Source organism: Perognathus longimembris, chromosome 6, assembly GCF_023159225.1.
Source record: "Perognathus longimembris pacificus isolate PPM17 chromosome 6, ASM2315922v1, whole genome shotgun sequence".
NCBI classification, from domain to species: Eukaryota; Metazoa; Chordata; class Mammalia; order Rodentia; family Heteromyidae; genus Perognathus; species Perognathus longimembris.
In genome coordinates this window covers 9,625,298-9,638,910 of record NC_063166.1, presented here as the reverse complement: position 1 = coordinate 9,638,910, position 13,613 = coordinate 9,625,298, and the positions used below count along the sequence as shown (strand labels likewise).

General features: G+C 42.7%; 1 protein-coding gene across 2 annotated transcripts in view; it reads left to right on the top strand.

Annotated features, from left to right (window-relative positions):
• Positions 1–13,613, top strand: part of Dnah8 (dynein axonemal heavy chain 8) — a 195,825-nt gene that overhangs the window by 99,190 nt on the left and 83,022 nt on the right. For both annotated transcript variants that reach the window (XM_048347828.1, XM_048347830.1), the window contains exons 57-64: positions 1,315–1,424; positions 2,785–2,948; positions 4,385–4,577; positions 6,186–6,308; positions 8,315–8,445; positions 9,794–9,947; positions 10,359–10,523; positions 11,085–11,311. In XM_048347828.1, the coding sequence (XP_048203785.1) occupies positions 1,315–1,424; positions 2,785–2,948; positions 4,385–4,577; positions 6,186–6,308; positions 8,315–8,445; positions 9,794–9,947; positions 10,359–10,523; positions 11,085–11,311 (1,267 nt within the window). The remainder of the gene's footprint in view (positions 1–1,314; positions 1,425–2,784; positions 2,949–4,384; positions 4,578–6,185; positions 6,309–8,314; positions 8,446–9,793; positions 9,948–10,358; positions 10,524–11,084; positions 11,312–13,613) is intronic.

Here is a 13,613-nt window from a genome sequence, read left to right as displayed (position 1 = left end):
TATGCCCTACCTTCATAAGCCTGCTCTGCATCTCTGAGCGGATAATCAAATTCATAGTCCTAGGAAAATGCCATGCTCACAGCTGAACACATAACTCAATATATAGTCTCACTGGAGACTTTTAGAGTAGTCTCTCTACCTACCGACCTAGCATAGCCCGGGGAAGTGGTATCTGTCATATTGTCTCTGGTGCTAGCATTCCCATGAAGGGCTACCTGCCCATCTCCGGTCACAGTACTGACTCACTGTGAGCCAGGCAATGTGGGTATTCACTCGTGTGTGTGTGTTTTCTTTTTTGGTACTGGGGATCAAACCCAGGACATTGCACTTGCTAGGCAAGCGCTTTGCCACTGAGCTACATCCCAGCCCAATGGGTCTTGTTTTTTTTTTTTTTTTCTGGCCAGTCCTGGGGCTTGGACTCAGGGCCTGAGCACTGTCCCTGGCTCCTTTTTGCTCAAGGCTAGTAGCACTCTGCCACTCAAGCCACAGCGCCACTTCTGGCCGTTTTCTGTATATGTGGTGCTGAGGAATTGAACCCAGGGTCTCATGTATACGAGGCAAGCACTCTTGCCACTAGGCCATATCCCCAGCCCGGGTATTCACTCGTGTCTGTCAGCCAGCAGTCCATGTGACCTCGAGCGATTTCCTTTGTCTGTCTCAGTTTGGTCTTTTTCTCTGTAGGATGTGCCCAACTCTCGGATGCTTTAGTGCAATGCTGGTTTTAGACACCAGAGCCGGGCTGCCTGGGTTCAGAGCTCAGGTTCACCCACAGGTGTCCATGAAACAAGGTGCTAGATCGTGTTAAAATGGGGATGATATTGAGGATGGTGCTCACCTCATATCCTCTCTCATGGGATGTCAGGAGGACTAAATGAGTTAATACATGCCACGTTTTTTTCTAAGCTTCACAAGATCACTTCCCTACTTAGCTAATCCCTTAGGAGAAATCTTTAACATCCTGTGGTTTGTTAGCTTGATAGTGATTTACAATAAACATGTACCTTGTAATTGATCTATCTATCTATCTATCTATCTATCTATCTATCTATCTATCTATCTATAAGCTATATATAAAATCTGTATGTTGATTATATATAATGTTTAGTTGTACAAAGGAGTTGCCCTTCAACCAAGCAGTTTATGAATACAGTGCATCTTGATCAGTGTCATCCCTTCCCACATTCTCATCTATCCCTCCCAACCCCACCTCCTCCTACTTCACTTTTTGAAATCTCCCTGACCCGTCTTCTTCTATCCATTCATCTGCCCTTCTCTTCTAGTAAGCCTGTGTCCTCCCTCGTGTTTGTTTTGTAGGAGTTATTGGCTGTGGCTACTTCGATCCTTGTAGAAAGTTCAAGCCTCAGATATGTGAGATGATTGGGAACTTGGTGTCCGTGGGCAGAGTGCTGTGGCAGTGGACGAAGGTACGGCCCGCTGGTTCCTCCGCACTCACCCGTCTCCAGCCTCGCTCGCACCCTGAGGCTCATGAAGTTAGGATAACGTCCTGTTCCTTTTCCTTCCAAGGAGCAAATATTCTCACCAAATGGGGCTTTTCATATGCGTGAGGTATTACTATCAAGCGCATGGGACATCTAAGAGGAGGCACACTCACGCTGACTGGAGAACATGGCTCATCCGCTTGAGACACGGATTTGTCGTCTTGCTTCCCCCTCCCACTGAACCGTGTCAGGCACACAGATACTAAGTGGCTGACTCAATAGGTGGCTTTCTGGATCTTCTTGGCTGCCTAAGACTTGTTCTAACTTTTGTGTTTCTTGGCAGTAGAGCACAGAGGTTAATATTTGTTCTTAACATAAGAGGCTAGATTTCAGGACACAAATCAGTGCCCTAAGAAGAAGCCCAGGAAGCTGGTAGCTGTCAACAGATGACTGAAGGGTGTACTCAAAAGTGTAGATCCGGGAGTATTAGGTGGGCATAATTTGCCAAAAGTGGTGAAGAATATAAGGCATAGTTGTCTTCATTCACTATGCATTTATTAAGCCAATTGCCCACATCTGGGGAACTTGGAGTATGTGTGGCCTGGGAGAATTCTAGATACAGAATTATCAAGAGAAAAGTTGGGTATTTCGTAAAGAATGATTTTTTTTTTTACTTCTTCATTATTCCGAGGATACTTTGTTAGTTTCTGTAATCAAACAAGAATATTCTTAGGTAGAATGTTCTTTGAGGATTAACGGCCACAACAGTTTTTTAGGCTAAAACAATGGGTACCACTGGCTACCTCTGGGAACCATTTTTTAATTTCCCTGTCTCATCGCTTTACATCTCTATCACCAAGTCTCAGTGACCTCGCCTATAAGTACTTTCCAAAGACTTCTTAACCACAGGATATTCCTGGGAGCAGAAATTACCTTACTTTATGATGTGGCTTTGTTCCTGCCAGTTCTGTGACAAAAATATGGACTTCCTAATTTGTTCAGCCTGTTTTATTGAAAATAGGATTGGTAAGATACAAATGTTTTCTTTTCTTTTCTTTTTGCCAGTCCTGGGGCTTGAACTCAGGGCCTGAGCACTGTCCCTGGCTTCTTTTTGCTCAAGGCTAGCACTCTACCACCTGAGCCACAGCGCCCCTTCTGGCTTTTCCTATATATGTGGCGCTAAGGAATCAAACCCAGGGTTTCATGTATACGAGGCGAGCACTTTACCACTAGGCCACATTCCCAGCGCCCCCCCCCCAAATGTTTCTTTAAAAATAAAACCAGCCCAATTCTTAGTTTTATCTGGAAATGTAATTGAGAATATTAATTTCTTTCTCATCTGTAGGTGAAGATGTTGCCAACGCCTTCTAAATTCCATTACATCTTCAATCTTCGAGATCTTTCCAGAATTTGGCAAGGAATGCTAACCATAAGGGCCGATGAGTGTGACTCACTTGCTATTCTCCTGTCACTTTTCAAACATGAGTGTAACAGAGTGATTGCAGACCGGTATGTATTCCGTGTACAACCTAAGCATTTGTACTGCTGTGTTCTGACATTATCTACCCAGAACAGTGGACTAAAGACACTCTCTCACACTGTGCTGTGGCTTAATGAATCATGGGTGACATTTCCTGTCTGCTAGTCACCTTAAGGACTATTCCCACCTGAGCACAGTGGCTTACACCTGTAATCCCAGCGTCTTGGGACCAGGAGATCAAAGGATCTCTGTTAGAGGCTAGCTTGAGACATAAAGGGAGCCCCTGCATAGAGTAACCAAAGCACAAAAGGAGTTAGACGTGTGACAGAGCACCTTCCTAGCGATCATGAGTTCAGTCCTCAGTCCTGCCAAAGAAAACAACAACAAAACCCAAAGGGCTCTGCCAACTTACTCAAGCACTACTGTAAGAATTTCCATCTTTACCAATCACCCTGTCATCAGAATCGCTAGAACTTAAGCAGTAAATTTTAGTTGTGTATGTTTTATGAAAATTGCGAACTCCGTGTGTAGATTTTGCATAGTTGGAAGCTGGGTTTTACCCATTGAAGTTAAATCCAGTCATCTTTCTCAGCCCGTCTCTTCAGTGGTTGCTGGAGCTGGGAATATGGCCTAGTGGTAAAGTGCTCGCCTCGTACACATGAAGCCCTAGGTTCGATTCCTCAGCGCCACGTATATAGATAAAGCCAGAAGTGGTGCTGTGGTTCAAGTGGTAGAGTACTAGCCTTGAGCAAAAAGAAGCCATGGATAGTGCTCAGGCCCTGAGTTCAAGCCCCAGGACTGGCAAACAAAACAAAACAAAACAGTGGTTGCACAGAACAGCAGGGTGCGTAACACTCCACACCATACTTTAATGGTTTTCCTTCTGTGGGTTCCCCTTTCTTCCCCTCTTCCCTCTGTGGCATTGTAAGTGTGCAAAGGACCTTCCTGCATGATGTCCACAAATCCTGAGAGAAGACAGACACCTCCCTGCTCTTGATCCCCGTGTCTGTACTCCCATTGCTGATATTAGGCATCCCAGACCTCGCCTAGGAAATTCGCATCTATTTTCTACAAGCAGTAACTGCCTTGGAGGGGGGTACAACCATCTTCTTCAGATGGAGAGCTCATGGCTTCCCTGCCTGCGGTTAGGAGGGCGTGGAATTGGGCCGGAGAGGAAGAGCAGGCTGAGCTCCTGTGCAGATAGAAGAGATGATTTCCTAGTCTGCATTCTTTTTTTTTTTTTTTTTGGCCAGTCCTGGGCTTGAACTCAGGGCCTGAGCACTGTCCCTGGCTTCTTTTTGCTCAAGGCTAGCACTCTACCACATGAGCCACTTCTGGCCATTTTCTGTATATGTGGTGCTGGGGAGTTGAACCCACGGCCTCATGTATACGAGGCAAGCACTCTTGCCACTAGGCCATATCCCCAGCCCCCTAGTCTGCATTCTTACTGTGTGTCTTCTTTCAGATTTGTAACTCCGGAAGACGAGCACTGGTTTAACACACATCTTGTCCGTGCAATTGAAGAGACCATCGGGTCTGAGGTGGTGTCATACATTCACCCGGAACCATATTTTGTGGATTTTCTCCGTGACATGCCTGAACCGACTGGCGACGAACCTGAAGACACTCTATTTGAAGTGCCCAAAATCTATGAATTGGTAATTATCTTCATCTCTTTAAAGAGTTTTCCAGGTCACCCAGCTCCCTGGCCATTTCGCTCTGAGCTTGAGTCCCACAGTAGAGTTGCTGTGCCTTCTAAGTTACTTCTGTGTCGTGATTCACAGTCATCACCCACCAAGTAAAATAAACCCTTTAAGGAGATGCAGAAACAATCCCATTAAGTCATATACAAAACAGATAAGTCACCCCTTTACGGATAGTCTTACTTTGAAAGTTCCAAGCCAAATGGACCACAATGACAAAAATAGACACTGCTATCAGATAAGGAAGCCTTCCAAAAATGTTTTGGTAGGGGATATGATTACCTAATTATATAATCCAAGAGAATTTTAAATCTGTTTTAACTAATAAAAGTTTCAACAAGATAAGCATTTTATAGATATGAAACACAGTAACTCTCCACCCTATTAGGAATTGGCAGATTAGACTACCTCCTGGAGCCTGTTTGGTTAGACTTGTGAGCCTAAAGGAGTTTCTTACGTGTTTAATGGTTAGGAAATGGGCCATTCAGATTTCAGTGACCCTAAGTAAAGTTTGATTGGAATGCAGCTGGTGGCAGCATTGGTATTGCCAAGGTGTGGAGTGCTTATGTCAGAGACTGTACCAGCCACAAAGCCTGCAATATTCATTGTCTTCTCTTTCCAGAAAGTTTGCCAGCCCTGGCCAACAAACAAAAGATTGAAAGGAGAACATGGAAATATGCCACCCATCAGCAACAATATATAGGAATTACCAAAATAAAACTTTGTTTTTGAAATGAGAGCACATCATTTTTCCTAAATGAATACAGTTGGCTTTATGGAATTAATATATAGATTGGAAACAAGATTCCAAAGAGCTCTTTAAAAAAATTACAAAATTATATAACAAAGTAATTTAAGTGCTTGGATAACTAACAAATGGGAAGGAACAAACAGGGTGGATTGGACTACATATATAGTGTAATACTTCTGAATGTTAAAAGAAAGCCATAAACAGAATTAAAAGGCAGACCAAAACTAAGAAACTATTTGTTACATTCCATCATTAATTAGCATGACAGAGATTAGTGTGCCAAACCTGTTGAAGGGAAAGATCAGAAATAATTTATCACTGGAAATCTATTCATCATATTAAATTTCAGGCTCTGAAAAATAGAAGTAACTAGATGCAGCCTAACATCCATGAGCACCCATAAAGTTTACAAAAGGTTTTTTTTTTTCCCCCTATGGTACTGGGGTTAGAAATCAGAGCTTCATGTGGTTCAGTCCTTTTCTGTTTAGTTTTCAGATTTAGTCCTGAGCTTTTGCCTCAGACTGGTCTTGACCTCAGTCTCCTCCCTCTAATATTCCGCATCTGAGATTACAGATGTGTTAGGCCCCACTTTTTTGTTGAGATCGGTTTTTGCTAACTTCTTGCAAGCTAGCCTTGATTCAAGATCCTCTCAGTCTCTACCTCCTGAGTAGCTAGGATTACAGACATGAACCACAGAGCCCAACTAAAAATCTTTGTTTCTTGTGTTTTATATTTTGTTTTTCTTTTTAGGAACATCCATTTCTGGATATTAAGTATTCTCTCTCTTCCTCTTTCTCTCTCTCTACCTACAGATACCATCGTATGAATTTCTGTCTGAAAAGCTACAGTTCTACCAGAGGCAGTTCAATGAATTCATTCGAGGAACCTCTCTTGACCTGGTGTTTTTTAAAGATGCAATGACTCATCTTGTTAAGGTCCTAATTTGACTATTTCCTGATATAAATATATGTATCCATGCTTAGTCGATTTCACAGACAAACTTATGGTGAAAGAATAAAAATGTCCTTCAAGATAACGCAGGAATGAATGGTCCAGCTAAGTCATGATAGAAAACAAAGACGTCCTTTGAAGCCGAGTATCTGAATCCACTCATTGTGCCACATGCTTTTCCAGGGCAAATTGGTGGTTTCTGTGTGCAGAGCTTTGGGCCATGCTAAGTCCCAGAGCTTCGCCTTTCTCGTAGGGAAGCTGGAGGACCTGTGAAGAATCCCCTCCTGGAACTGCACTGTTGATGTCCCTTGAATCTTGCTCCCCAAGGAGGGAAAAGATAATGCTTCCTAAAAGCCCACTGAGCGACTTGTATGCAGAAACAAGCCGACGGGGGAAGGGCTGGGATGAGTGTACAGGTCTGACGATCCAGCAGAGTTTACTTGGTTAGAGGTAGCACCATATGGGTCCATTGGTTTGATTGAAGCCTAAAGCGTTACAGAAAGCAATTTATTATCTTAGATGACTGGTTGATTGAATGAAACGGACTTCTTCCTGGGACTGATGATATGGACTAGGCAAGTTTCATAAAGAGGAATTAGCCCAAGATGGTGAAATTCCAGATGGCTAAGGTTGTTCCTACCTCTAGCATTCAACAAGTAATTCAACCAATCCTGCCATGGGTAGATTGTGGGAGGCCTGAGACACCAGCTTTAGGTTCAAAACCAAACAGGTGATGAATGTACTTACTAAAAGAGCAGAATTAACTGGGCATGAGCGGCTCACACCTGTAACCCTAGCTACTCAGGAGGATGAGATCTGAGGATTGTCCTTTGAAGCCAGCCTAAGCCGTAAAGTTTATGATATATAAAAGAGAGCTTTTTAGCATTCACTTGGCCTGAATAAGATTTGAACTTGCCGGGTGCCGATGGCACACGCCTGTAATCCTAGCTACTCGGGAGGCTGACATCTGAGGATCGTCGTTCAAAGGCAGCCCAGGCAGACAAGTCCCCATGAGCCTTATCTCCAATTAACCACTCAAAAACAGGAAGTGGCATTGTGGATCAAGTGGTAGAGCACTAGCCTTGAGCACAAAGAGGCTCAGGGACAGTGCCCAGGCCTTGTGTTCAAGCTTCACAACTGACAAAAAAAAAAAAAAAAAAAAAGAAAGGAAGGAAGGAAGAAAGAAAAGAAAAGAAAAGAAAAGAACCTTCATTTAATCCTTATCCTTACCAAGCAAATCAATCACAGAAAAGCAACACAAGGCTGAATACCACCTCTCTATAAGACTTTTGTTCATGTGTTTATCCAGGGCTGCCTGTAAATAGAATTTTAGAGTTGTAATGGAGGCAGTATTTGTTGTAGATAGGTGCCTACATGACTGTGTTAGCTAACAATTACAACCTTCCCACATCTTCTATAGCTTAACAAGAGTGGCTTCATCAGCAAGTCTCACCGGAATTAAATCACACATGCACACACACACACACACACACACACACACACACACACACTACACACAGGAGCCAAGCACCAATGGCTCATGCCTGTAATCCTAGCAACTCAGGATGCTGAGAGCTGAGGATTCGGTTTGTAGTCAACCCAGGCGGGAAAGTCTGTGAGGCTCTTATCTTTAACTAACCACCAAAATCCAGAAGTGGAGCTATAGCTCAAGTGGTAGAGAGCTCGCCCTGAGCAAAAAAAGCTAAGGGAGTTCAAGCTTCAGTACTGGCACACATACACAAAAAAGAATACTCACAAGAGAGAATAGAACATATGTTCTGTTTCTCATGACACAAGTGTACATGGACAAAGTATTTGAGCGGAATAAACGAAAATGAAGCTTTTCCTTAAAAAAAATAAAAAAAAGTGTAACAAGGAAAAAGCCAAATGTAATCTAGTGATAGATAGTATAAAGTCTTGGATGCCTTTAGTGCAAAAAATGGTGATTTGCCTCCTCATTTCTGATAATCATGTGTTAATTTCAAAACAGATTTCCCGAATCATTCGAACCTCATGTGGAAACGCTTTGCTGGTGGGTGTTGGTGGTTCAGGAAAACAGAGCCTTTCAAGACTGGCGTCTTTTATTGCTGGATATCAGATATTCCAAATCACATTAACCAGGTAGAATGAAATAAAACATGAGGATAGGTTTTTCTATGGTTAATTTCTCTTGAGTCGTACTTAAGTTGGACTCGTGTACTTTTTTTTTTCTTTAAGAAAAACAACCATTTGGGGTTTTTTGGTATAGTTTTAGAATTATGTTTCATACCTGTCATATATATAAGCATCTACATTTTCATTTAAAAACTGTATATATTTTTATTTAAGAATTATATACCACATATATCACATACCATATATATATGTATGTATGTGTATCTATCTATCTATCTATCTATCTATCTATCTATCTATCTATCTATCTATGCAGGCCATGTTGGTCTCAGTAAGAGTAGTGTGGCCAGAAGCAGGAGTTCATGGTTCTAGTTGAAGACCACATACAAAACAAGTTATTTATTCACTTAAATGCTCTATCACTTTGAATGTCTACGACAAGCTTTGCAGCTAGGAATTATCTTCATTTTGTAGATGAGGACCCAATGGTTGGGAAATGTGAGGGAACTTCTCTAAAGCTGCCAAGGAGCGACTTGAACTCAGGTCTTTTAGGTTCTGTCAGACTATGTGGTTTGCACGAAGCTCAGTATCACTCGTACAGTGATGTCTCCGTCAGGTGGACCCCTTCATAGTGTGCCTTCCACGAACTCACCCACGAGTGCTTTCACACAGCACTTCAGAAAAAGTCTGCTATGCTTTAGTTGGTCACAGTCATGGCTGGTAGTGGATATTGAGCTGGACACAGAGGAAATTGAAAAACAAAGACCAGGGTCTTTTCATGATCTGTAAGCACCTAATGACTGTGTTTCTGTTATCTGTATACCAGAAATTGTATAGTCTATCTACTCCTATAGGATTTGTCCAGAGCTAAGCCCTTAGCCATGTAAGCAACTACTTGATATAATGTATTAACCACTGATTTTATGCATAATGTATTGAGATTTTTCTCCTCCAGTCATATGCATCCAAACTTGAGGTTTGTTTGAGGGATCTGACACACATTCACTTGAACAAAGTCTGTTGCTGGCAGGTGACTGGGTGGAAAGTTCATTTCCTGTCCCCACAACTCTTCCCAGGTCATTTCGGTCAGGTCAGCATCGCACAATTCCCAAGACAGACACAGCACACTTGTTTTGGAAGGGAGCACTTAGCTCTCTGGCTTTAATACCTGTGTTTCTGATTACTATTACTATTTCTTTTACGATTACTTCATACTCATCAAACTTGGTACAGATCATGCTCTAAGTGCATGCGTTATGACTGTGTTGTGTGTTGTTGTTGTTGTTTTTTTTTTAAATCTCATTCCAATTCAGCTTATGGGGAAATTGAAATATCCTCCTGATTCTCCCTCTAGGTCTTACAACGTGAATAATCTCATTGATGACTTAAAATCTCTGTATAAAGTTGCGGGTGCCGAGGGAAAGGGCATTACCTTCATCTTCACGGACAACGAGATCAAAGATGAGGCATTTCTAGAATACCTGAACAACCTGCTGTCCTCGGGGGAGGTAGGTCCCCAGTTAAGAAACGTGTGCCTTATTTTTCTTTTGGAAACACAGCAGCCTGGTGTTTCTGTGAAGGAAGTCTGTGTGGGACCCGGTGTCCAGTGATATCACTTAGAACTGGTCGCTCCCTGCCTACCACAACCACCATAGTTGCAAACTTGGGAGTAAAGCTAAGGGACAACACTCAGATCCTGAGTTCAAGCCCTGGTACTGGCACATTCGTACACACACACATACACACACACATACACACATACACACACACACACACACACACACACACAGTGGAGATGCAGAAGGAAAGCAGAAGCCAAGAGGACATGTGGAAGAAAAGGGGAAGACCAAACTTTGACCGTGTGTTGGCTTTGGGGGGAACTGTTAAATCTCAGGACATTTCTTGTCTGTTGCTTAAAGATCTCCAATTTGTTTGCACGAGATGAGCTGGACGAAATCACCCAAAGTCTGATATCTGTGATGAAAAAGGAGCTGCCTCGCCACCCTCCGACCTTCGATAACCTGTACGAATACTTCATTTCACGCTCCAGGAGGAACTTGCACGTGGTTCTCTGCTTCTCGCCAGTGAGTCTTCGTGGTTTTGAGCACAGTAGGAGGAATTACGTATTGAAACAGGCTTATATGGGTTACCTTCTCGGATAAGGTATTTGCCATTGTTTCATGCAATTAAAATGAATGAACACTTCCTACCTGCTATCTCCACTGGCCAAAATCTTGCTACCAGTGTGGTAACAAAATATTCATGCTATTAGGACATAAATTAGAAATTACTGCATGGCTGGGTGCCAGTGCCTCACCCCTGTAATCCCAGCTACTCAGAAACAACCCAGGCAGGAAAGCTCATCATGAGACTCCTATCTCCAGTTTTCCAGCTAACAGCACACACACACACACACACACACACACACACACACACGTGTGCACGCGTGCACACACACGTGGAATTGAGCTGTGTCTCAAGTGGCAGAGCACTAGACTCGAATGAAAAAGCAAAGGGAGTACCCGGTCAGTCCTGGTGCAGACAGACAGACACACACATACACAAGCACACACAATTATTGTGCAGACAGCCTCTTCAGACTGGTCTTCCTCATTCCTATTGCTTTTTGACTTGGCTGTTAATAGGTCGGTGAAAAGTTTCGAGCGCGTTCTCTGAAATTCCCTGGCCTGATATCGGGTTGTACAATGGATTGGTTCAGCCGCTGGCCCAAGGAGGCTCTGGTCGCCGTGGCCTCCTACTTCCTGTTGGAATATAATATCGTCTGTTCTTTTGAAACCAAAAAGCAAGTTGTGGAAACAATGGGCCTCTTTCACGACATGGTTTCTGAGAGCTGTGAGAATTATTTCCAAAGGTACATGATCGTCTGATAAGCCCCTGAGGCTGCTACAGCCACTGAGTTCCCTCCGAAGAGAAATTAAGATGTAATATTCAGTAAAAGGCTCTTCTGACTGTCTCAGCAGCAAGTCCCAGCTGCCTTTCGATTTGTCTTGCATTGATTTGCTAGCGATTACATATCGAAAAGATGGCAAGTAAATGAGATTTAAAAATTAAGTAGTGTCCACACTTAAGTACCTCTTCACCCTCCGAGCCTGCAAGTAACAGATGCTTAATGGTTCACTCTATTCCACTCACTTAATTTTGTTTTGAAAATGACTGAACTAATGCATTATAAACTGTTCAAAATTAGTTTCTTATTCTGATGCATTATTTATTTTGATTAAAGAAGTCCACTGTTTTTAAGTTTCTTTATTGCCTTATGTTAAGGGAACATTTAGGTTTTGCATTTGCATAACTTAGTCTTATCAATGGTTTTAATGCCAGATGATTATGAAACAGAAATCTTAATTGACTGTAGGAAAACCACTCACTGAGAGCAACCTTGGTGTGTTCATTCTGTGGAAGCTGCTGCTGCTACCTCAAAAATACAGGGTTTTCACTCCAGAAATGCAGTGGCTCATACCTGTAATCCAAGCTACTTGGGAGGATAAGATTGGGAAGATCCTAGTTGGAGGTCAGTCCAGCCAGACAGGCAAGACCCCTTCTTAAGCAAAAGCTGGGCATGGTAGTGTAATTTCATCATCCCATCTATGATGGGAAGCTTCATATAGGTAAATCAAGGTCTAGGCTCATATCTGGGAAGTGAGAACCTATTTCAAAAATAACCAGTGCAAAGAATGGCTAGAGCGTGGCTCAGCAGTAGAGCACCCATCTAGAGAGTCAAACCTCAGTGGTAGAGAGCTAGCCTAGTCAGGGACAGTGCCTAGACCCTGAGTTGAAGGCCCAGGACCAGCATACGTACAAAAAAAGTCTGTGTGAGGTCTGAGGTTAACTGAGACCGTTCTCTTTACTTAGAATCATACTGAAAGAATTCTTTTAAAAATAACTCTAGATACTCTTTCTTATTCTCCTGGGAGTTAGTGTATGTTATTTCTCACTGTTAGGAAGATTCTCTTCCTATTTGACCTAACTTCCTCCTGCTTCTGTTAACTGTAAAGTCAAATTCTTACTTGCAAACAGCTATGAAAGCCTTTTTTTTTTTTTTAGTTCTACATTTTTGGGTCTATTTTTTTTTTTTTTTTTTTTGCCAGTCCTGGGGCTTGGACTCAGGGCCTGAGCACTGTTCCTGGCTTCTTTTTGCTCACGGCTAGCACTCTGCCACTTGAGCCACAGCACCACTTCCAACCTCTTCTATATATGTGGTGCTGAGGAATCGAACCCAGGGCTTCATTTATACAAGGCAAGCACTCTTGCCACTAGGCCCAGCCCTGGTCTATTTTTTTTTTTAACTCTTATTGATTGTAGAGTTGATTCTGATTTTTTTTTTTCTGTCAGTCCTGGGTCTTGAACTCTGGGCCTGGGGCTCTTAAGCTCAGGGCTAACATTCTATCACTTGAGCCACAGTGCCACTCCCATTTTTTTATGATTATTGGAGATAGGAGCCTTAGACTTTCCTGCCTGGCCTAGCTATGAATCTTGATCCTCAGATCTCAGCCTCATGAGTAGTTAGGATTACAGGCGTGAGCCACTGGCGTTCAGCTAATTCTGAATATTTTATATAATACTGTGTGTGTGTGTGTGTGTGTGTGTGTGTGTGTGTGTGTGTGTGTGTGTGTGTGTGACTGTGGCAGCCCTGGGTTTGAACTCAGGGCCTGGGCACTGTCATTGAGCTTTTTTGCTCAAGATTGGCACTCTACCACGTGAGCTACAGCTCCACTTCTGCCTCTTTGATTGCTAATTGGAGATCAGAGTCCCACAGACTTCTGCCTTAGATGGCTTCCAATCAGGATCCTCAGCTCTCAGCCTCCTGAGTAGCTAGGATGACAGGTGTGAGCCACCAGCAGCTGGCTGTTTTATATATTACTTTAATGACAGACATGTATATTCCCAGACCTTTAAGCCTTTAAAAATATGAAAAAACCTCCAGAAAGCCAAAGGTAAACAGTTATTATGCATAGTATACAGAAAGTGCTTCCATGACTTGCATTTCTTCTGTATAAAATTCTCTCCTTTTATTTATCTCTGTTGTTAAATATAATTACTGTGATAAAGCCCATAACGAGTTGAACACTTGAACCAAATGTGTCTCACTGTCTGGGTTTCAAGGCTAATCAGCAAATCAGGGGAGAAGATTGGGTTTGCTTTTGTTAGCTCAC